Source organism: Chelonoidis abingdonii, chromosome 2 (assembly GCF_003597395.2).
Source record: "Chelonoidis abingdonii isolate Lonesome George chromosome 2, CheloAbing_2.0, whole genome shotgun sequence".
Classification (NCBI taxonomy): domain Eukaryota; kingdom Metazoa; phylum Chordata; order Testudines; family Testudinidae; genus Chelonoidis; species Chelonoidis abingdonii.
Genome location: NC_133770.1, coordinates 9,579,600 through 9,603,253, shown reverse-complemented (window position 1 = coordinate 9,603,253; position 23,654 = coordinate 9,579,600). Strand labels below are relative to the sequence as shown.

The window sequence follows — 23,654 nt, the reverse complement described above, 5'->3', positions numbered from 1 at the left end:
ATTTGGTGTCCTGTATGGTGTCGTCTGCACTTATACTGCAAACTCTTTATGCCAGGGATCTTCCCTGTGAATTAAGTATTGTGTATATTTACAATGCTATAAAATAACTATAAAAATAATTAACAACATGGTATCCAATATCTTCATACAGTCACTCTACGCAATAGTTATTTAAGCAGGTGTTGTTATACCATTTTATAGACAGTATCGTCATTGTCTTTGAGCTGCATTATATTGTAAATATTGGTCCATATTCATGCTTGGTATAAAAGTGTGCAACATCATTGAAATCAAGCCAGAAACCAGTGGAGTTGCACCTACTTATACTAGGACTAAATCTGGCCTGTTGACTGAAGAACCACCTGTTTGAATTCAACCAGAAATGCGAGGTAAATTGAAATGATTTATTCTTACCTTGCACGTACACAGAACCTGTGGTCATCTCATACCCAGTGCTACAGGTGTAGGGTCCGCAGTCCTCAACCTCCAAGTCATGAATAATTAACTCCACAATGGCACCATTCTGACGCATCTCATACTTGTCACTGGGCTGAAGTACCAGCGCTCCTTTCCTCCACTCCACCGGGGCATCAGGTTTGGAGATCTCACACTGCAGGACAGCTGTTCCTCGTTCTTCTGCCTCTACGTTATGCAGCTCTTCTTTAAAAAGCACAGGTAGTACTGCAGTGGAGAAGCAACCACTGTAGTGAGAATGCTCAGGTGTGAATTACTGAGGCTTACTGCACTCTATTCATCACAATTCCCCTTCTGGCAACCTCTCTCTGGGCAGTTGCTGTGGTTCAGAGAGCTGGAAACCCGGAAATGCTATCCCACTATAGTCCTTCAAGTTGCAGTACGGCCAAAGTCCCATAGAGACTGGCCACTGACAAAACAATAACAGTAGATCATTGCAGCTCAGTACAGGGCTGCTATGAATTATGGTTTTTTAAGGGGCCTCTATTTGGCTGCTATTTTCACACCCACAGTTCTGTGCCTACAATCAGCTATAAGCACAAAGAAGCAGGTGCAAATGATAATATTTGGACACCTAACTATCTGAATTGCATGAGTAATGCAATGCCCCTGGCTGGGTCATCAGTAACAGATATCCAGCACTTCTGGAGCTGTCAGCTTAAAGTCAGTAGCAAACTCATAAACCTCTAACGGCTTAGCCACTAGAGGGAAACAGAATGTGACACCACATAAGCGTGGGTTATACAGGTGCAATTAGGCACACTCGTTGCCATTTCCAAGTCAATATTTGCTAACTATTAACATGCAGCAGCATGTCATATGCAGCAGTATTCCCCCACTCTAGGTACAGGGAAATCTCTTATCTCAGATAATGTCATGTAGTAACGATCAGCAAATCTCAATCTCATAAAAGCTATAGTCAACAGCATCTGCAATTCTGCTCCAGCATCTGGTTGTGAGATTGAAAATGCAAGTGCAAGAATAGAAGTGTTTTTTTAAAAAAGTTTGGTCCACCAGGTACAAATAAGCGTGTAGTGATACACTGTATCATTGTTATATAAAAATGAGATTCACTGGCTGATAAACATTAAAGATAATCCATCAGCAAAACTTCCATTTTACCAATTTTGGAGGACAGTCAGGGCCTTTATGACTATTTACCACAAATCAAGCCTTTTCCTACCTTTTACTAGCAGTGCTGCAGTGGTTTGTTGATCTCCTGAATCGCATGTGTACTCCCCAGCATCCTGAAGTTCCACGTCGTAAATAAACAGCTCAACAAAAGTCTCCTCTTGCCTGAGCTCATACTTGTCACTTGACTGCAGCACCACATCTCCTTTCCTCCATTCAACTGGAGCATTCGGTTTTGTCAGTTCGCAGAGCAGTGCGGCTGTACACCCTTCCTCAACTTCCTCATTTTGGAGCCAACGTTTGAAAAGCACAGGTAGGGCTGACAGCGTGAATTAAGCCAAACAAGAGAGGAAGTTGTTTTGTGAAAAAATGAACTGATAACAGCTTGAACAATAACGGAATTCCTGAAGATAATAGGCCAAATTCTGCCAGCATTTACTCCCAGTCAGGGTTTAGGAATGCAAGCAAGGATAGAACCTGGCCCATAATCATGTCAGAATTGATGACAGTTCTCTGGTAGAGCAACTATTTGTTGCTAGTTGGTAATAAAGTTTTGTAAAGTAGTTTGTACTGGGGGATAACTTAATACCTATGTCTTCATAAATCATTACAAATGATGAAGGGATTCCAACGGGAAAGGGGCGGGGGGTTGGTTTTACATAATATTGGTCAGGTTTCAGTTCTGTAAAAATCAGAAGAATGTCTGATTCAAATCCAGATTCAATTTATCTGAACCACCAAAGTTTGGGTAGCGAGGTCTGAACAAGTCGCTCCAGTTTTGACCCATCTCTATTTGTCAAATCTCTACTAGCTAAATTTGGTTTGCAACGTTTTGTCAGTCATATTTGGGGTGATAACCAAAATAAGACCCCAGGGGCACTTTGGACTGGAGCTCTATTTATCTGAAACACAAGATAGCTTTAACCCACTTTTTTAAAAAAGAAGACTAACATTGTTCAACAAACCATCTTTTCATTTACAGTATTTACAAGAGGCTAATTTTTAATGAGTAATGCTGCGATTCTAAATGTAGTCTATTTTTAAGGTAAGATTGCTGATTGCACATACATTCAATAATCTCTACCACTGCAGATGAAGAACTACTAGAGCTGAGCAAAGATCAGAATTTCTGCCCAGTGGCAAATTCTGATATTCCAACATTTGTTTTCATCCAGAATTGAAGTGCAAAATCAAAACAGGGACTTGTGTGCAACAGAAAATTCTGAAAAAAAAAACTGATTTGGAAATATAAAAATGTTCATTTTGACACTTTCAACCAAAATGAAATGTTTTGACATTCCCAAATCAACATGTTTTGTTTCAAGTCATGTCAGCATCAAACTTCACCTGTCTAAGGTGCCATGCTATGTGGTGCCTCCATTCTTCCTTATTGGCTTGTTCTCTTGAATACTGTAGAATATCAGGGTTGGAAGGGACCTCAGGAGGTCATCTAGTCCAACACCCTGCTCAAAGCAGGATTAATCCCCAGACAGATTTTTGACCCAGATCCTAAATGGCCCCCTCAAGGACTGAACTCACAATCCTGGGTTTAGCAGGCTGTTGCTCAAACCACTGAGCTATCCTTCCCCCTGAAAGGGGTCATTGAGTCCAACCCGCTGTCTTCACTAGCAGGAGCAGGTACTGATTTTGCCCCAGATCCCTAAGTGGCCCCCTCAAGGATTGACCTCACAACCCTGGGTTTAGCAGGTCAACGCTCAAACCACCGAGGTATCCCTCCCCCCGGCTTCACTACAGGTCCCATGATTAACTGGGGTCTTGTGACTTATCACGCACTACATGGCTAAATTAGAGGAGAGATCATGGGAGATGTAGTCCAGCTAGGGAGCCCAGCCCATAGGAGAGAATGGGAACATGATGCATCCAAATTACAACTCCCATGAGGCACAACAGCACATTAGGCAGATACAGTTTAATGGTGATCCAACCTGAAATGAAATATTTAGTTTAGATTTTCCCTAACAGAAAACCAAAAATTTCAGCAAATTTTCCTATGGAAAAATTCCATTTTTCAGAAACTGCATATCTCACTTACTAAAGACAAGATTGTTTTTCACCCCCCTAAAATGAAATCCTTGAATGCAAGAGGAGCGATCCCAGAGCACAAACACCTGTAGACATAAAAAAATAGCATTTTATGAATGACTTCAGAGCATGGCACTCTGGAGACACCATCTCACCTTTAACATCTAGTCTGGCAGTGGTCTTCCTGTCAACAGTATTACAGCTATACTCCCCTGAGTCCTCAGGTTTTAAATCATGGATGATCAGAGTATGTACATTCCCTTCCTTCTTGATTTCAAACTTTGCACTGGACTTGATCACAGACGAAGCTTTCTTCCATTCCACTGGGATGTTAGGCTTGGATAGCTCACACTGTAGTTTTGCAGTGTCACTCTCTTGCAGTTCCTGATTCTCAAGCAACTTTACAAATATGGCTGCAGCAACTGTAGAAAGGGGAATAAAAGCATTTTGCACACGTACAATCAAGCATGTAGATAGGAAACTCTTTAATACAGGTTATTATAAGAAATGCACAGCAGCTCAAGATTTAATTCTCAGATTTCATGTTTTCACACACAGGATCACATTTTAAAACAGCTAAATGTAAGGTCATACCTATAGAACAGGGACCTTTATCCTGGAAAGCAGTGACTCTGAAAAGGATTTAGGGATTGGTGCAACCAATACTGGAAGACTGTGTCCAGTTCCAGTGTCCCTGTTTTAAAAATGATGTTGAAAAACTGGAGAGGGTGCAGAGAAGAACCCCCAAAATGATTCAAGGACTGGAAAAAAAACACTTTTCAATGAAAGACTTCAAGAGCTCAATCTATTTAGCTTATCAAAAAGAAAATCGAGAGTTGACTTGATTTGAATGTATAAATACCTTCACGGTGAGAAAATACCTGGAGCTAAAATGCTCTTTAATGTATGCAAGAAAGGCTTAACATGAATGAATAGCTGGAAGTTAAAACCAGACAAATTCAAATTGGGAAAAGGCATAAATTTAACAGTGAGAATGATTAACCATTGAAATAAATTGCCAAGAGAAGTGGTAGATTCTCCATCTCTTGGAGTCTTCAAATCAAGACTTACCTTTCTGGACGGTATGCTTTAGTTCCACACAAGTTATTAGGCTCAATATAGGAGTAACTGGGTGGAATTGTCTGGCCTGTGTTATACAGGAGGTCAGACCAGATGATCTAATGACCCTTCTGGCCTTAAAATCTACACATCTATGATTCTAACTTTTGTACTTTTTGCCACCTGTTGGATTGCAAGAAAAGCTAAAAATTTAAATTAAATAACTTTCCTAATATTGATTTACCATGTAAGCACTTGCTCTAGTTGCCGCAGTAATGTTACACTATTGTGAACTGGAGAGGAGGTTTTGACAAGACAATATGTCGGTCTGGATGTGGTCCATGCTATGAAAAAGTTTGTGAACCCATGAAATATGATAAAAATCCCTCACCCTTCTAATTAAAGATTGTTCCCTATGGTACATTTTCTTGTGTTTTGTCTCATGAAGCATGGATTTGGGGGTAGAGGAGAGAGAAGAGTGAATGGAAGGAGACCATACAATGGCCCTTATTCTGATGACCTAGCATGATTTTACACCAACGTGTTGTGACATCACAATTAAACTCTATGAAATAGAAGATTTAGAGGAAAAAAACACAAATAAGGATGGATCTGATTCTGTAAAACTGGTATTGCTGAAATCAGAACTGCCTCCTATATCTGCACTGTGAAACAAGATAAAAGAAAAACAAACACGGTGGCACATGGTGCTGACCAACCCTTAAGGTTGTTTTTTATTTTGTACAATTTCATGAATGGCTTTGTATAGCTTGTAAAAGAGAGAGCAAGTAGTATCCAGTGCCGTCATAAGTGGGAGATTTATAGAAAAGTGATTGGTTCTGATGGTGACTGTACACAGAATTAAAAAAAAACCAAACCTCTTATAGAGTTGAAGCAATAGGTATCTCAAAGGGGTTGATTACTTACCTTGGACTGTTAACTGCGCCTCTGAGATATGTTGCCCCACTCTGATACTGACAGAACCAGAGTCTTCTAGGGTCACCCTCCTCAGGGTCAAAGTGTGAAGCTTCCCTTGAACAGTTATCTCATTCATTTCATTCGGCTGGAGCGGTACGCCACCCAGGAACCAGTGCACGTCCCGAGCTTTCTCCCGAGACACCTTGCACTTGAACACAGCATCTTCTCCTTCATTTAAGGTGACATCCTTTAGCACCTCTACTATGCTTGCTGCTGGTTCTTTGATAAAAAAAAAAGTCACAACTGTTTTAAATCCATTTTCAAGCATCGTACCCCATTTTTAGACTTTATTATTATTTGTAAGGCAACTCATGCACAAAGGATTCTGGGTACTTAAAACAATATTATACATACAATATACAAATATTTCTAACAGGAAGATTACACATTATAGCTAAGTAATATTAATGTGAAGCCCTAGAATCCCTAAAGGCCCTAAACCCACTGAAATCACTGGCCAAATGCCTCTTTATTCTACTGGGCACAGGATCATGTATAGTGGGATTTCCCACTACGCTGCTGTAGAACTCTATTTTGTCATGGTGCCAGGATCATGATTTTAAACACAGTTGAGATACTTCCAATGGTATTTATCAAAAGAGAGTTCAAGTCCTACCTTTTACATATACAGTTGCTGTGGTTTTTTGGTCTCCTGTATCACAGGTGTATTCCCCAGCATCAGCTTCATTCAGGTTATGGATGGTCAGCTCAGTCACAGGGCCAGCTTGATTCATTTCGTACTTGTCACTTGGTTGCAGAACTTTCCCCGCTTTCTTCCATTGCACAGGGGCATTGGGTTTAGAAAGCTCACAGTTCAGAGTGATGGTGCCACCTTCTTCTGCTTGCTGGCTCTGGAGTGGTTGTATAAAAAGCACTGGCAAAGCTAAATCAAGATAAACAGGGAAACACATTTACACTTCATTAGTGATTGTCTTTTCCTGACTTTCTGATATGAATTTTCCCCTGCTTTTACAGCTGGTCTTCTATTTTTCATATACAGTTGTGAACATTTTGACCCTTCTCCTCACCAGAATTACACACACACAAGCACAACGTTCTAATTCATTTCCGATCACCATTAGCAGCAGTCTCTTGAAACTAAGTGGAGTTTACATGGAATCATGGCACCCTGTAAAATACTCCTTTAGCTCAGGTTGCAAAATACATTTTTAAAAACCCCACATGGGGAACAAATGTACAGTGCTTGATTTTCCAAGGTGCTAAATCCCAACAACTCCAGCTGAAATCAACGATGACCTTAGCAGCACCTCACAGTGCCCAGTAGCAGGAGCCCATTTTAAAACCCAAGCACTGAAGTTTGACCCCTAATTCTCCATTTGGGTGCTTAAGGTGGAACTCAGATGCCTCAACTAGGGATTTGGGTTTTTTTTTTTTATTTGAATGCACAAATGAGGAAATGGGCATCTTCTTTTAATCTGCCCAGCTTTGAAAATCAGACTCCATGAAGAAAGGAGAACTAGAATGATTTGTATTGATTTGGAGCACAGATAGGGGTACATCTGTATGATTTAGAGATGGACTTTTGGGGTTTGATTTGGAACAGCACAAAGTTTGGGGGCTCAGCTCCCGAGTTTTGGTTCAGCCTGTTATTATGCCCTAGTGGCTCCATAATGGAAGTGGAGATTTGCATGAGCGGGAAATATGGTTCTGAGTGTGTATGGAGAGCTAATAGGGTTGGATGATGGATGCCTGTAAGGGGGAGCGTGGGTTCTGGAAGTGCCTGGGGTGGATCTGAGGTGGGATGGCTGCCTCTGAGAGGCTGCTGGGTAGTGACTGGGGTGAGGTTTTGGGCCAGCTGTGTTTGGGGGTTGCCTGTGGGGACAGAAGAGTGGACTTTTCTCACTTTTTGTGCTGCTGCTCCATGAAGCCAGCAGAGGACCAGGGAAGAATTGGTGGGGCTGTGTAAACAGACAAGCCGTTTGAAGATCAAGTGACACAACAGCCCCAGAATGCTGTCTCTCTGCCTGCAGCACAACTGGATGCACAGGAAACCAGCTGGACTGCACTAGGCACCAGTGCAGCAAGCACGTGCCTGGGGTGGCAAGCCATGGGGGGCGGCCTGACGGTCACTGTGAGGGCAGCAGTCAGGTGGCCTTCAACAGCATGCCTGTAGTAGGTCCGCCAATCCCATGGTTTTGGCGGCAATTCGACGGCAGGTACACCAAAGCCGTGCGACTGGCAGATCACCCACAGAAACGCCGCCGAATCTGTGTGACCACGGACTGACCCCAGGTGCGCCACCGAAGGCCGCCTAACTGCCATGCTTGGGGCGGCAAAAAACACAGAGCTGCCCGTGGACTGCAGGTAGGTAAGCTAGCTCATGGTGTGGAGTGGGGTCTGCAAGTGAAAGTGTCATGAGCAGGGGTTCTCAGACTTTTCTACTGGTGACCACTTTCACATAGCAACCCTCTGAGTGTGACTCCCCTTATACATTAAAACCACTTTTTTATATATTTAACACCATTATAAATGCTGGATGTAAAGCGGGGTTTGAGGTGGAGGCTGACAGTTTGTGACCCACCATGTAATAACCCTCATGACCCCCTGAGGGGTCCCAACCCCGAGTTTGAGAACCCCGGTCATGAGAAACGCATGACACTTAACAGCTTTCAGCTCAGGGGGACTGGGCTCACTGGCCCAGTATCCCTGAGCCTAGTATCATGTGGAGCACTGATACATTTATCCTTATCCATCATTCAGGAAAATCCCAAACGGATGCAGCCTCCTTGCAGATCAAGCACCACCTGGATTAGTGTCTAGCTAGATCCGTAAGACTGTCTGGTGGCTTTATCTCAATCACTGTCAATCTTATCACACCACCAAAGCTTTTGGTTACCACATGATCACTGGGCAGGTAGCAGCATTCCTTGGTTAACATGATTTATAATTCATTGGTCTTCCATCCCAGTAATATGACTGCTACATTTAAACTAAACTAGAAACAGCTACAAGGAGAAATAATAGCAAAAACAACAAGGAGTTTTAGCCCACGAAAACTTATGTCCAAATAAATTGGTTAGTCTCTAGGGTGCCACAAGGACTTCTCGTTGTTTTTGCTGATGCAGGCTAATACAGCTACCACTCTGAAAGGAGAAATAATGTGTCTGTCACCTTTTACCAACAAGGATGCTGTAGTCTGCTCATCACCAGAATCACAAGTGTAGTCTCCAAAGTCTTTCAGCTGCAAGTTATGAATTAGGAGTTCCACAGTAGATCCCTTCTGTCTCATCTCATACTTGGCACTAGCTTGGAGCAGGACTGAACCCTTTCTCCATTTCACTGGGGCATTGGGTTTGGAGAGTTCAGCGTGTAGGGTGACAGTAGAGCCCTCCTCAGCTTCTTGGTTCTGGAGTTTTTGTTCAAAAAGTGCTGGAATGGCTGGGTTCCATAGAGAAAAAACAGGGTCAAGTATCATGCCATTCGGTACACCCACTCACAGTACAACTGCATTTGGATTTGCTTGGTATCACACACAACACTTGGAATGTGCAGCCAACATTACAGTCAGGCAAAACTGGAGAACACTTTTCAATGGGAAAACTTCCATGTGAAATTGGAAACATTTCATCTCTCTTGAACTTTGTGACTGATTCTTTGTCGTAGCATATCTAATATTAAAGGTAAAATAAGACAGGCACAATAGCAAACTATCCCGATAAGAAGAAAAAATAGGAACAACAAGAAGCCAATACGGCTGTATCAGAAGTTCTATAATGACGTGAAATCATGGGCTAAAACTCACTTCATCGGATGAAGCCAATAAAAGCTTATGCCCAAATAAATTTGTTAGTCTCTAAGGTGCCTAGTTCTTTTTGCTGATACAGACTAATAGAGTTACTACTCTGAAACCTGAAATCATAAAGGAATCCTGCAAAAAGTGGAAGCATGGACAAATTGCAAAGGATGAATAGAAAAGTATAGCACAAGTATGTAAGGACAAAATCAGGAAGACTACGGCACAAAATGAATTACACCTAGCAAGGGACATAAAGGCAATAAGAAGAGATTCTATAAATACATTAGAGGCAAGGAAGACAAGAAGAAAAGTTGTAGGTACATTACTTAGTGGGGAAAGAGAGCTAATAATGGATGACACCAAAAAGGCTGAGGCGCTGAATGCCTTTTTTGCTTCAGTCTCCATTGAAAAAGTTAATTGTGACCCGATACTTAACACAAATAACATTAACAATAATGGGGAAGAAACACAAAAGTCAAAATAGGGAAAGAACAGGTTAAAGAGCTGGGACCGAGGTCTCGGCCAACAGCTGGAGTCCCGGGCATGGGGCCAGCAGCCAGGGCTGGAAGAGGAGCTGGATAGTGCTCCCCATGGGGGCTGGTCCAGGCCCCAACCATACCTCCCCCAAACATTCCTCCACACCCCACTAGTGGGACACATCCCACAATTTGGGAACCTCTGGCCGAACTCATGGAGACAGATGAGCTCCCAGAGGACTGGAAAAGGCGAACATAGTACCTATCTTTAAAAAAAGGGGAACAAAGAATACACAATCAGCTAGAGACAAGCCAGCCTAACTTTGATACTTGGAAAGATACTGGAACAAATTATTAAACAATCAATTTGTAAGCACCTAGAAGATAATAATAGAGTAATAAGTCACAGCCAACATGGATTTGTCAAGAACAAATCACGCCAAACCAACCTAATTTCCTTCTTTGAAAGGGTTATTGGCGAAGCGAATGGGGGGAAGCTATAGGCATGATACACCTTGATTTTAGTAAGGCTTTTGACACAGTCTCAGATAGCATTCTCATAAGCAAACTAGGGAAATATGGTCCAGATGAAAGTACTATAAAGTGGATGCATAACTGGTTGAAAGACTATACTCAAAGAGTAGCTTTCAATGGTTTGCTGTCAAACTGGGAGGACATATCTAGTGGGCTCCCAAAGGGATCAGTCCTGGGTCTGGTACTATTCAATATTTTCATTAATGACATGGATAATAGAGTGGAGAGTATGGTTATAAAATGTGTGGGTGACACTAAGAAAATGGAGGTGCTGCTGCTCTCTCTTACACCGGTGGAAATCAAGAACTTGACTGAAGTCAGTAGAATTGCACAGATGTAAAAATGATATGCTCACTTTTAACAGCTTCAGCTATACACTGGAGCCTGGACTCTGGGACCCTACCCCATTGCTGGGGTCCTAGAGCTTGGGGTCCAGCCCTCGCTTGAACGTCTACACAGCAATTTTACAGCCCTGCAGCCCGAGTCCCACAAGCCCGAGTCAGCTAACCAGGGCCAGCCGCAGGTGTTTAACAGCTGTGTAGACCTACCCTAACTATACAAATAGTTAAGCACTGGAATTTACTTCCAAAGGAGGTTGTGGAATCTCCATCACTGGATATATTTAAGAACAGGTTAGACCAACACTTGTCAGGGATGGTCTAGGGATACTTGGCCCTGCCTTAGTGCAGGGGGCTGGTCTGGATGGCCGCTTCAGCTCCCTTCCAACACTACAGTTCTCTGATTCCATATCATATATTTGAGTAAAATGGTATGTGTTACTCATTCTTGGCCTGAAATAATAATAATAATATTGCATTCTGGATATAGAAAATTTCCCACTGAAATATTATTTCTATTTTAAGAAGGGGAAACATTAAGAGTTTAGATGATTGGTCTTTGTGACACTGTAGTTTAGTGGCATAGACAGGTGGATGAGAATCAGATTATCTGGTTTCTAACCTTAGTCTATCAGTGTTTTACTATGTGAGCACAGATAAGCCATTTAGGTCAGTTACTTCAAAAGAATTCACTAGTCTGGGGTGTCTCAATGTTTGGGTGTCCACTTTAGAGACCTCAGGTATGACTTTCACTAGTGCTGATCTCTGACATCTCCCATTGACTTCCAGTGTTTAGCTAAAGCTATTAACCGTGATTATCAGGGCCGCCCAGAGGTGGGGCAAGTGGGGCAATTTGCCCCAGCCTCGCAGGGGCCCCCACGAGAATATAGCATTGCAACTTTTTTTATGGAATGCCCCCAAAATTGCTTTGTCCCAGACCCCCTGAATCCTCTGGGCGGCCCTGGTGATCATATCATTTTTTTACATCTGTGTAATTCTATTGACTTCAGTGGAGCTCTTCATTTATATTGGTGTACAAGAGAGCAGCATCAGCACCATTATCTTACCTTGCAGAATCCTTTTTTTGGTGTATGTTGACTAAGGCCAATGCAATACAGAACTCTGAATGTCAGGACTGAGGTGAGAGAATAATCACTGGGCTCAACATAGCGTGATGGTGAAATTCTATGGCCAGTATTATACAAGAAGTCAGGCTACATGGTCTCATCGGGCCTTAAAATCTATGAATTTGTGAACAGGGTTGAGGCCCAGAGCTGGACTACAAGGGGGCCTCTCAACCCAGGAGTGAAGTTCATTGACAAGAGATGTACTGGAGTAGTTTGCAAACATTTACTCAGAGTAAAACTAGCTCTGTAGCCAGTACCTGCTAGTCCCTCACTTTAAAAGTTATGGTAGTAACCAAATAAGACATGAAAGCGGATGTACATACACAGTAACAAATTTCCATAACTGTTTAGTAATGTTCACAGAGAGCATTCATTATGGGGCCATTACCAATGTCATATACAACATCCAATGGAAATAAATCAGTATCTTGGACTATACATAAAAAGCATTTAACGTAACTACTAAAACCAGGAGACTAGAACCTCAGCAGGTGTAAATCAGAATAGCTCCCCTGAATTCAAAGGATCAGTTGAAGACCTGGCCCAGTGCATCTGATAGAAGTAGAATTGTGCTTGTTAATTTGAATGAATATGTAATTTCAAAAACCTACCTTTGACAGTTAAAGTGGCTGCAGTTTGCTGATTTTTGTTATCACAAGTATATTTGCCCGAATCTTCTGGCTTTAAATTATAAATCTTTAATGTATGGATTGTTCCCTCTTGCCTGATTTCATATTTGGAGCTTGGAGAAATCACCTGGGAGCCCTTCCTCCACTCTACTGATACATTGGGCTGAGAGACCTCGCACTCCAGGGCAGCTGTAGCATCCTCCTCCAATTCTATGTTCTTTAGAGTCTCCTTAAAGACTGGAAGCGGTACTGAAATGACAAATATACGGAGGATGGAATTGCAGGAGCTTGTAATTACTCTAGTCTAGTTTTCAAGATTATGCCTTTGACAGTACGTTGTCAACCACTCAGCTCTGAGCCTCTTACAATGCTATGTCCCCATAATAACTGGCGTGCAAATGGTGCAGTGGAATGTTTAAATGATAAAAAGTGTTTTAACTTCTATGAAGGTTTTGTAAGATTATTTCTGAAGCAAAAGCCTGCATTTTTGACCTAAGCTACTTGACAGCATCTCTTGAAATATCATATTGTAATGAAGCATTAATCAGTATTTTGGCTGGCTCAGTGTCATGGTTAATAAGTACAGGAAGGGAATACGGTTTGATTTTACAAGTTCAAAGTTCTTTGCAGCTATGAAGGGGCATTCAGAGAGAGAATGGCACTAAGAAATGGAGAGAAGTTTCCATCAAAATCCTGATCCTAATCATCCTTGGTAATCTCATTTGATAACAGTAGTTCCATTATGGTATATGGATGACACCTTGAGAAGCTGCACTCCACCCACACCAGATTCTCACCCAGGCCATGGATCTTGTTACCTTTTACTGTAAGCTCTGCTGTGGACACATAGGGCCCCACTCTGAAAGTGATAGTGCCAGTATCCTGCTGGGTGACTTTCCTCAGTCTAAGTGTGTGAATCTTGCCTTTTTCAACAGAGATCTCATTCATTTCATTGCTTTGCAGAGCGACGTCCTGTAGCTTCCACTCCACATCCCTTGCATTATCATGAGAAACCTGGCACTGAAACATAGCATCTTCCTCTTCATACACCACCACGTTCTTCAGGCCACTGACTATGGTCACATCAGGTTCTACAAACGTTGCAATGTCCATTAGTGAAAGAATAAATGGCCGCACATGGACGAAAAACACAAGAGCAGCTCATCACAATTCTAGAAAACTGTTCTGTTTTATGTGGGTTCCTATAACATGTCCATCACATTGGTATCTGAGCACTTTCTAGGTGCATTAAGTGACATGGCTAACATCTTTCACATATAGTTCTCTCTCTCTTCATCTCTCCAAGGATAAAATTGTGTGTGTGTGTCTTTTAAAATAGCGCACCATGTGCTATTATAGAATCATAGAACTGGAAGGGACCTCGAGAGGTCATCTAGTCCAGTCCTCTGCTCTCAAGGTAGGACTAAGTATTATCCAGACCATCCCTGACAGGTGTTTGTCCAACCTGCTCTTAAAAATCTTCAATGATGGAGATTCCACAACTTTCCTAGGCAATTTATTCCAGTGCTTAACCACTCTGACAGTTAGGAAGTTTTTCCTAATGTCCAGCCTAAACTGCCCTTGCTGCAATTTAAGCCCATTGCTTCTTGTCCTGTTCTCCAAGGATAAAAACAAGTTTTCTCCTTCCTCCTTCTAACAACCTTTTATGTACTTGAAAACAGTTATCATGTCCCTTCTCAGTCTCCTCTTCTCCAGACTATGCGTTTAATTATTGAAAGCAATGTCAAAGAAGCTTGACTTGAACTTGGCATGGAAAGCAGTGAGATGGGAGGTAGTTTTTAGATACTGTGGGAGTTCGTTCCACGGTCTTGGATGAACCTACAAGAAAACTCTGTCTCCCATAGCGACACTTCAGTAACTTCACACTTGCCATACTCAATTAGCATGAGACCTGACGATCTTTGTGACAACTCTTTCAGTCATATTTTAAAGATGAAAAACTGTATTATATGCAGTAACTATTCTGATTTGTGAAATCTCACCATCTTGTACTGAAAAGTAACCCCACAGTAAAAGGCTCTTACCTTTCACAGTCAGCACTGCAGAGGTCGTCTCATCTCCAGCAATGCAGGAATATTTGCCAGTGTCTTTAGGCTCCAGGTGTTGAATACATAACTCATGAATGGTACCATCTTGTCTGATTCCATACTTGGAACTTGACTGAAGCACCTTGCCATCTTTCCTCCACTCTACTATAGCGTTAGCTATTGTGACCTCACAGCATAACTTGACCATTCCTCCCTCTTCCATTTCCTCATCCTTTAGCTGTTGCTTGAACAGAGGTTTAATAGCTGTGGAGTCAAGAACAGTCAACAGACAATCCATTAGCTATGTATTTGCACGTAGAAAGATGAACCCACATACAATCCAACACAAGGAGCCTAGCTGCCTGGGGCCTCACGCTGCAGAACAAATATGCATTTAATAATGTCAGAGGTAAAAAAACCACTCGTGTTCCCAGAACATAAAGAAAGGCAAGCTCAGTGCAATTTCCCTAAAGCTTTTATCCCGCACGAAGTTCAGGGTTTCTTTATCAGAAGGAGCTCTATTATGAGCCTTGTGACGTAGAAGACAGCATTCGGGGTCAGGATGCACTGTTAGCATTCATTCTAAATACAGAGTATGATCTTCTTACTAACACCAGTGCAACTCCATTGACTTTAACGGAGTTACTCCTGATTTACACCAACTTGAGAAAGAGGAGAATCAGGCCCTAAACACACATTCTGTTGCACCTCTGTCTTTCCAAAATCCTTAGACTCTCAACAATAATCCCTTGCAGAAGATGTAGTATTATTGTACTAGAACAAATTCCATCCAGCTTCTTGGACAACAGTCACTGAACTGTTGGGAGGCTAGTTAATTATGTGACTAGCCACCCACTTTATTTTTGTATTTTTTAAATGCTCATAGTGTTCATGATTTTCATTGCAATTTATTAAAGATGAAAATCAATAGCTAATCAAAGTGCTTCTATAACTTGTCTATGCATAATGATTCTATTGCTGCACCAGACTAGAAAATAACCCAAACTACCAGATCTGAAGAATCACGGAGTCCTCATATAGTGTGAATTTTCTTACAACTGTTAATACTTGAGGGGACACAAAGAGGTCACATATGTAGGGTGACCAGATAGCAACTGTGAAAAAACGGGACGGGGTGGGCGGTAAGAGGCGTCTATATAAGAAAAAGTCCCCAAAACTGGGACTGTCCCTTTAAAAATAGGACATCTGGTCAGCCTACTTGTATGCAGTAAATTATGCACCCTAACAGGCATTCTAAAAATGTCCCTCCATAATCCACTTTTGTGCATTCCAATTCGTCGTTTTGTATCTCCTTTTCTCTCATTCAACTTATTTCAAATTTGATGTATTCACAAAAAAATTCAGAGCAATTTCTCTAACATGTCACTGATCCATATTTTTAAACTGTGCCCCATTTGGGGCAATGCTAACCATTCACTCTGAGGTTGGCTGTGCTCTGTTGATCTCCAGTATCACAGGTGTAATCAGATGTGTCTTCTGGTTCTGTGTTATGGATCACGAGTTCAGCTATGAGACCCTCTAATTTCATTTCGTATTTAGCACATGGAAAGAGGTCCATGGTGCCTTTCCTCCATTGCACAGAAGCTGTAGGCTTTGTCAGCTCACACTGCAGTTTTACTGGAGTTCCTTCTTCCACTTCCTTGTCCTTGAGCTCCCTTCTGAAAACAACTGGGAGGGCTAAAAGGAAAGAGAAAAAAAAACAGGGGCTTTTATTTAACCCCAAATCAAGTCCCTGTTAACATAACCAGACACTGACGTTGTGGGAAAGGTAGTGCCTGTTTTTTAAAAATACCCCCAAAGTCACTATCATAGAATGTATACTGACAACTTGTACATGACAATGGTAACTGATTCCATTATATTCCAAAGAGGCTGTCGGCAGTTCTGAAGTTTCCTTCAAGTACTCTTGACTTTACGCCTTCCCTTGGTTGAGTTCTCTGAGCAAAGTTAACTTTGAACCAATCTCAGAGATATGTCCGTATTCAAAAATGAATCTTCCTAGGGCCAGACCCTGGGAAAGTCCCATGTTGTCCTCATTCCAGTTACTAGATGGAGAACTTTGATTTTGTTTAATATTGGAGAGGACATCGGTGGTGCATCAAGACAAATGTCCAGTGACATTGTGTTGAATCATTGCAGAACTTCCCTCTCAAACTCTTCCCAAATGTATGGGAAATTTACTCATGTTACAAGCCAACACTCTGATGCTCTGTGACAAAGCTTCCTCTCTGTTTCGGTGGGTCCTGCACTTCTGTTTAGCGGCAGGCTAGGGTATTCCTCTTTTCCCTCAGAATTTTCCCAAAGCTCCTGGGTTTACTGTCCACACACTGTTGGAGCAGGGTCCCTCCTGGCCTCCCAGACAGTGGGGAGGGAGAGGAGCATCTCAGTCTCTGCTAGCTCTCTCCGGTCGTGGTGGCAACTGATCAGACACCCAGTTCAGTCTCTCCCCTCTGGCAGGGTCTCTTCCCTCAGACCTCCGGGGCCCAGAAGGGCCATCTGCCCCGTTAGGCAGAGATTCTCCTGCCCTTCGCCTCTGTACCTGCATGGCTTCTCTCCTAATGCTTGTTAGTGTCTGCACAGCCCAGCTTTCCAGTAGCTTGCCCTTCTCCCTCAGCTCCTATCGTGTGCCCCTATCTGGCCGGAGGGGAAGCTTTTAACAAGTTCTGGCAGGCCCTCATTGGCCCCTGATGTCCTAATTAACCTAGAGTAACCCCTGTTCAGCTACCAAGGTAAAAGTGATCTGTTTATCCTGGGGCTAATATATCTGCCTTCCAGCACTCTCTTGTACTGCAGGAGGCTCTGTTAGCTTGTGCCCACCCACCTTCCCAGAACTCAGTAGGAGCACTCTCCTGTAGCTGTCCAGCCTGACCCCATCCCAGCTCCTACAAACAAATACGATCTCTTAAAATAAAGTACCATCTCCTCTTCCATATCACTGTTCCCTTCAGGACAATGGTGCAAAGCAACTTTATTTAAAAAAAATATTAATAAGATGGAAGAAAGAAAATCATTATACCCCAAAATTATATAATTCAATCATGTTCCTTTTTTGTGCTGAAGCAAATTGATTGTTTCAGGAGTGAAGTCAGGGAAGGAATCTCATCACCTACCTTTCACATATAAAGAAGCCTTTGTTTCCTGTTCCCCAATACAACAACTGTATTCTCCTGTATCTTCTACTTGGAGATTATGTACTAAGAGCTCTACAATGCATTTCCTCTGTTTCATTTCGTACTTATTGCTAGGCTGCAGCCCCAGGCCTCCTCTCCTCCATTCCACTGGAACGTTTGGTTTTGACAGCTCACAATGTAATGTGGCTGTACCTCCTTCTTCAGCCTCCTGATTCTGAAGGGGCTGCTTAAATACAATGGGCAGGGCTGCAAAAATTGAGAGGTAAATATTTTAAGTGCATGTTAGTCCCCAAAAGAAGATATCTGCCAGGGTCCATCAAGAACAAGCTAAATCAGGGTTTCTTTAACACTGGTCTGTGAACCACTTCTTGACAGCCCATTGCATGAACCATTTTTGAACCAAGAAACGGTGGTGGGGTGGGGAGAAGATTGTGGCGTTAGGAGCAAAGTTTGTTCATGGTAGATCTGTTTCGCAAAGTAGTCCACAAAACGAACAAGTCTGATCTCATCTAATCAAATTTTTCTATGGAAGCATCTCTACAAGAACAGAAGAGGTTGCATTTGAAGAACATAGTATCTGAAAGTGAATTTGTCCTCCTGTGTGGTCTCTTTCCCTCCTATCAGCTTTTAAAATTTACAACAGCCTCTTGTGTTTTGCTTAGAGAATCTTCTCCTTTAGACGGTAAACGCCTTGGGATAGAGACTTTCTTTTTGTTCTGCATATGTACAGCACAAAGCACAGTGGGGTCCTGGTGTGTGACCAGGGCTACAGTAACATAAATAAATAATACTAGTAATAGATAAATCCTCAGCCAATGCATAAAAGGCAACGTTAAGTTTCAACATGTCACAGTGGTTAGTACAATGGGAAATGAATGTAATATGAATGGAATTGGAGAAGGAGTTTCAGCTTTCAGAAAGGACCTAGTTTAGTATGACACCAGGGGCTTAGGCAGGCAAGTCAAGCAACATTAATTGCATGCAAACTCTACCGTCAGCATGCAGCACCAACCACTCAGAACATGTAATAAATATCTGTTTCCTACAACTCTACCCGCCTGCACTACCACTTATTATTAATGAAGAGGGGGAAAAAAAAAAGAAAAAAAAAGAACAGCTCGCAAAAGAAAAGGGAATTCAGCAACAAATAACTCATCTTTGTGTTTTCTCTCATCGGCACTTAAGTTATACAGTAACTATAGTCAACATTTGATTGACAGCAAAGTTTCTTTCACCAGACAGAGCTTTCCCCTTCTGGGCAAAATCTTTTTGAGCTGAAAAGGCCAACAATTTTTGTGAATAAATTTTCCTGTCACCATAAAAAAACAGCTTCTCATGATGGAAAGTCAGCCAATTCTGCTACATAAACTGCCTTTCATTTGCACAAAGTAATTTGAAGCAAAAGTAAAAAAAAAAAAAAAAAAAAAACTTTCACTTTTCACTAACCCATAAACATAGCTCTTTTACCCATTTCACTAGTAGTGGTCATTCACTGCTCTACAGATTCAGATGACATCTGAAGTTGGACCAAATTAATTACTAGTGAAACTCCACAGACTTTAGCTTGGGTTACAAAAATCCACTTGGCGCATTCAGTGTGAGAAACAGTTTTAATATGGGGTCACCCACACAAACAGCAGTAGCTATAATGCCGTTATAGAAGAGCTCACCAAATTCTCATTTGCTATCAACTTCACTCCACTCAGATGGCTTGGGGGCATCAGTACCTTTATATCACCATATTGTTTAACTGCTTTGCTGCTGCTAGTGGTGCTGCTTCAACATTTCAGATACGCCAGGCAACCCTTACTCCCTCAAGACTGACACATGTACCAGATGTGGGGAACATTCCATTCAGATTTCAGTGGAATACACCAAGAGCACAGCAGAACATACACTGGAATAGAGGATCAGCAGCAAAGCAACTAAGGCAAAATTAAAAGGCCTTTATTTCATAGCACATTTATGTGGCCAGTGTTGCAATGTTCTGCCTACCATGTATGGTCACTGCAGCTGTTGTCTGTTGATCCCCAGAGTCACAGGTATATTTTCCTGTATCTTTCAGTTTTAAGTCATGAATGATCAGCTCAGCAATGGGCCCTTGTCGCTTCAGCTCATATTTCAGTCCGGGGTAGAGAGTTGTAGAGCCTTTCCTCCACTCTACTGGAGCACTGGCTTTGGTAAGCTCACACCGCAGTGTGACTGTGCCACCTTCTTCTGCCTCCTCATCCTGAAGCTCATGTTTAAAAAGTGCTGGTAGGGCTATGAAATAAAAACATAACATGCATCATAAAGCAACTGGGCTTTCTCAGGGGAGAGATAGTGTAGAAAGAGTTTGAACTCTGTAACCCTCAACAATGAACTATTTTAGTGTGTCAAAGCCTCAGGAATCTACAGTAGTAGATCCCAAACAGGTCATGTGCACATTTTCAGAACCAGAAGATACCTATTTCAGGAAGCAGCTCTTGCTATGTATTTGCTCATTCTTAACATGAACCACGACCTACAGGTGGAAGGAGGCTCTTATTGCTACAAAAGTAACCAATATGCTGTGTACGGCCCGGTCTTGCAAAAGTTCTCGGGGCTGAAGAGTTGATCTGAACATTTGTAATAAGGAGTAAGCATTTCAATATTTTTCCTAAAGGAACGTTTTAAGGGATGAAATTAGAGTTACATGGCCCATCTTGGGGCCCGCATAGGATTCTGTTTTGCAGTTCTCTTTTGCTGCATGACCACTCTGCTATGCCATTTGGGCTATGCTTTTCTGCTCCCCTTGCTGATTTAATTGTATTCCTGGCCCCAAACTGATGCAAGCTTGTCTGAAACTTGGCCCAGTTTTGCCAAAGAGTTTGTGAAGCTCAGTGAACAATTCATTTCACCTGGACTGCATTTTTGGGTTTGCGCAATGCACTTGTACAATGAATTGCTCTAGATCTGTCTAATATCTCCTAAATTGCAAACATGATCCATGACAAAAGAGTGTCCATAATAAAAATTACTATAGTACACCAACGGCCAATTCAAAGTAAATGGAATAGAACCTGAGTCACAAACATTCATCCCAGGGCTGAAGTACAAAATACAGCACACCAGAAAGGAACAAATATTGGTCAAAGGCTTTGCTCACACTAGTCTTCTTATAGAATCTCAAGGTAGCTCGCGAAGGATACAGGATTCAGCCAAAAATGTGCATAAAACCACACATCTCATATACCAATAGTAAGAAGCATTATTCCTATAATAGCAGAAGGGGACACAAGGAAATTGCAAGAGGCACTTATATAGGATGCCCAGATAATGTACAGAGATAAAAACATGTAACTTTCAGATTTAAAAAGGATGATGAGTCACATCCTTCTTTCATTTTAGGAAACTTTTAATCCCTTCTCTTAAGACATCTTCTAAGTATAAAATGCATGAGGACTCTAAAGCGGTATTATTGACAGCTATTTTAAATAGAGTACCCCAGCCTTATATTTGTTGTCTGCTGGAGTATTATTCTATGAGTATGAGCCTTAATAGCAAGCTTTGCATCCCATGACATTTTTTCAATAAGCAAAACTGGTATTAAAAATACTTCAGAAATTAATTTCTTTTCCTTTTTACCATGCACTGTTAAGGCAGCTGTGGTCTTCTGGTCTCCACACACACAGGTGTAATCTCCAGCATCCTTCAGGTCTAAACCATGGACCATCAGCTCCACAATGCAACCTTCCTGTCTCATTGTGTACTTCTCATTCGGTTTGAGAATTTTGTGCCCCTTCCTCCACTCCACTGGGGCAGCGACCTTGGTCAGCTCACAGTGCAGAGTGGCTGTTCCACCTTCTGTGGCTTCCTCACTGCACATTTCTTCTTTGAAAGATGGAGGCAGAGCTGAAGGATGCAATATACACAGTGTGTTACAAACTGATGGTAATTAGCTGCTGTAGTTGAAAAACAGGAGGTGGAGGGGAAATCAGAAAAGAGTGAAGGAGGACAGAGCTTGAGAAGAATGGAGGAGAAACAGCAGAGACGTAAAAAGTGATATTATATCCCAGTTGAAATGTAAGTCTGAATTCTTGTATTGTTTAGTCTGGTTTTACACTTGTGAAATGTCACTGGCCTCAATAGATGTACTCCTGACTTACATAACATGAAAGACAGTGTGGCCATTCTTAACAGTGGCCAATGTAGGTGCTTAAGAGCGAATGAACAGAAAAGGAGACCATCGAGTGGATCCATCCTCTGTCATCCACTCTCAGCTTCTGGCTATCACAGGCTAGAGACACTCAGAATATGGGGTTGCATCCCTGACCATCGTGGCTAAGAGCCATTGTTGGACCTATCTTTCATGTCGAGGTGGGGGGACATTAGGACCATAATCTTTAGTATCCTCCACCTAGATCCAAGATAATTAGCTCTCTTAATGGCCTCCTTCTGTCTCATTTTGTATTTCTCACTTGCTTTCAATTCCTTCTGCTCCCTTTTCCCACTCCACTAGAGCTGCCTTGGTCAGTTGACTTTGAGGCATGGTTCCTTGCTTTGGTTTTCTCTTCATTCTTTAGTTCTTCTTTTAAAAATGCAGTCAGGGCCGATGAGCTCACCATGAGCAGAGAAGTGATCAAAACTCCACAGAATTTTGAACCCTAACTTGTCCTCCTTCCCCAGGACATGATTTTTCTGCTTATGCATTCCTCATTTATCTTCTTTGGATATCTGTCTTGATACATCTCAACCACCCTCTAAATCTAATAATCTCCTCTAAACAATGTCTGATAACATTTTCATGACTATTGTTCCTGATTAACTACGAAGGCTAGTATCTCAGCTTTCAAGTCGTACCTGCACAGTCTCAAATTGGAAAAGAAAACAACATTAAAATGTAAAGGTTGGGTCAGACCAAAATCTCAAATTTGAATCCCAAGTCCAAACTATGGACCTAAGTCTAATTTCCTTAGACGTGATGTATTTCCCACTTAAACTAGTTCGAAACTGAGGTACTGACTTCAGCTGTGATTTTTATATCAGTGTGAAAACAAAACAAGTTTAAATCAAGAAATCATCATTATCACCTCAGAAAATCAGACTCCAAAGCAAAGCCATCTGAATGGACAATGGCTGCAGGAACAGAACCCTAGTGCAAAACTAGTTCTTACAGAGGAAGTTTTGACTAAATTATTTTTGTGATCTGAGTAGTATTTATTTCCCTATACAAATAGTAGACAGACAGGAAAAGAAAATGCCAGAAAAGGAAGACAGCAGAATTGTCAGAGTTGTGTTTTAGGAAAGGAAAAGGCAGAAATTGGATGTGTTAGACAGTACATGAGGATGCAGAATGAGATTTTTCTATACAGGTAGCCTCCAGTTTATCAAAGCTAAGGAATGTTATCCCAAAAAAATGGAGCTGCAGTGAATGAAGCAGACAAGACAGATAAAGGAAATGTGGACACAGAGCCAAGTTTTCCTACCAAGGACGCAGCTGATAAGAAAAATTAGACATAGTTCATGACAAAATATTATTACCATGTACTGTTAAAGCAGCCGTGGTCTGTTGTTCTCCACACACACAAGTATAATCTCCTGTATCCTTCTCATCTAGATCATGGATAACCAGCTCTGCAATGGCACCTTCCAGTCTCATTTTGTATTTCTCACTTGGTTTGAGTACCTCATGCCCTTTCTTCCACTCCACTGGAACAGCCTTGGTCAGCTCACAGTGCAGAGTGGCATTTCCACCTTCTTTAGCTTCCTCACTCTTTAGTTCTTCTTTAAAAAGTGCTGGCAAGGCTGAGGGATGCAACACAGACAGAGTGGGCATCAAAATGCCAGAGTTTGAACCCTAATTTCTCTTCGTTTCTCATGATATTTCCATTCAGAATTTCTCATTTATCTTGTTCTAACATCTGCTTCGATATGACTGACACACCAA

General features: G+C 41.8%; 1 protein-coding gene across 1 annotated transcript in view; it reads right to left on the bottom strand.

Moving 5' to 3' along the window:
* The window catches only part of OBSCN (obscurin, cytoskeletal calmodulin and titin-interacting RhoGEF), a 255,381-nt gene that overhangs the window by 71,680 nt on the left and 160,047 nt on the right, over window positions 1-23,654 (bottom strand). The window contains exons 59-72 of the mRNA XM_075062167.1: window positions 23,249-23,512; window positions 21,353-21,619; window positions 19,742-20,008; window positions 17,726-17,992; window positions 16,026-16,292; window positions 14,592-14,858; window positions 13,365-13,637; window positions 12,529-12,795; window positions 8,818-9,084; window positions 6,302-6,568; window positions 5,635-5,904; window positions 3,804-4,070; window positions 1,658-1,924; window positions 415-681 (exon numbers count right to left, since the gene is read on the bottom strand). Coding sequence (XP_074918268.1) covers window positions 415-681; window positions 1,658-1,924; window positions 3,804-4,070; window positions 5,635-5,904; window positions 6,302-6,568; window positions 8,818-9,084; window positions 12,529-12,795; window positions 13,365-13,637; window positions 14,592-14,858; window positions 16,026-16,292; window positions 17,726-17,992; window positions 19,742-20,008; window positions 21,353-21,619; window positions 23,249-23,512 — 3,744 coding nt within the window. The remainder of the gene's footprint in view (window positions 1-414; window positions 682-1,657; window positions 1,925-3,803; window positions 4,071-5,634; window positions 5,905-6,301; window positions 6,569-8,817; window positions 9,085-12,528; window positions 12,796-13,364; window positions 13,638-14,591; window positions 14,859-16,025; window positions 16,293-17,725; window positions 17,993-19,741; window positions 20,009-21,352; window positions 21,620-23,248; window positions 23,513-23,654) is intronic.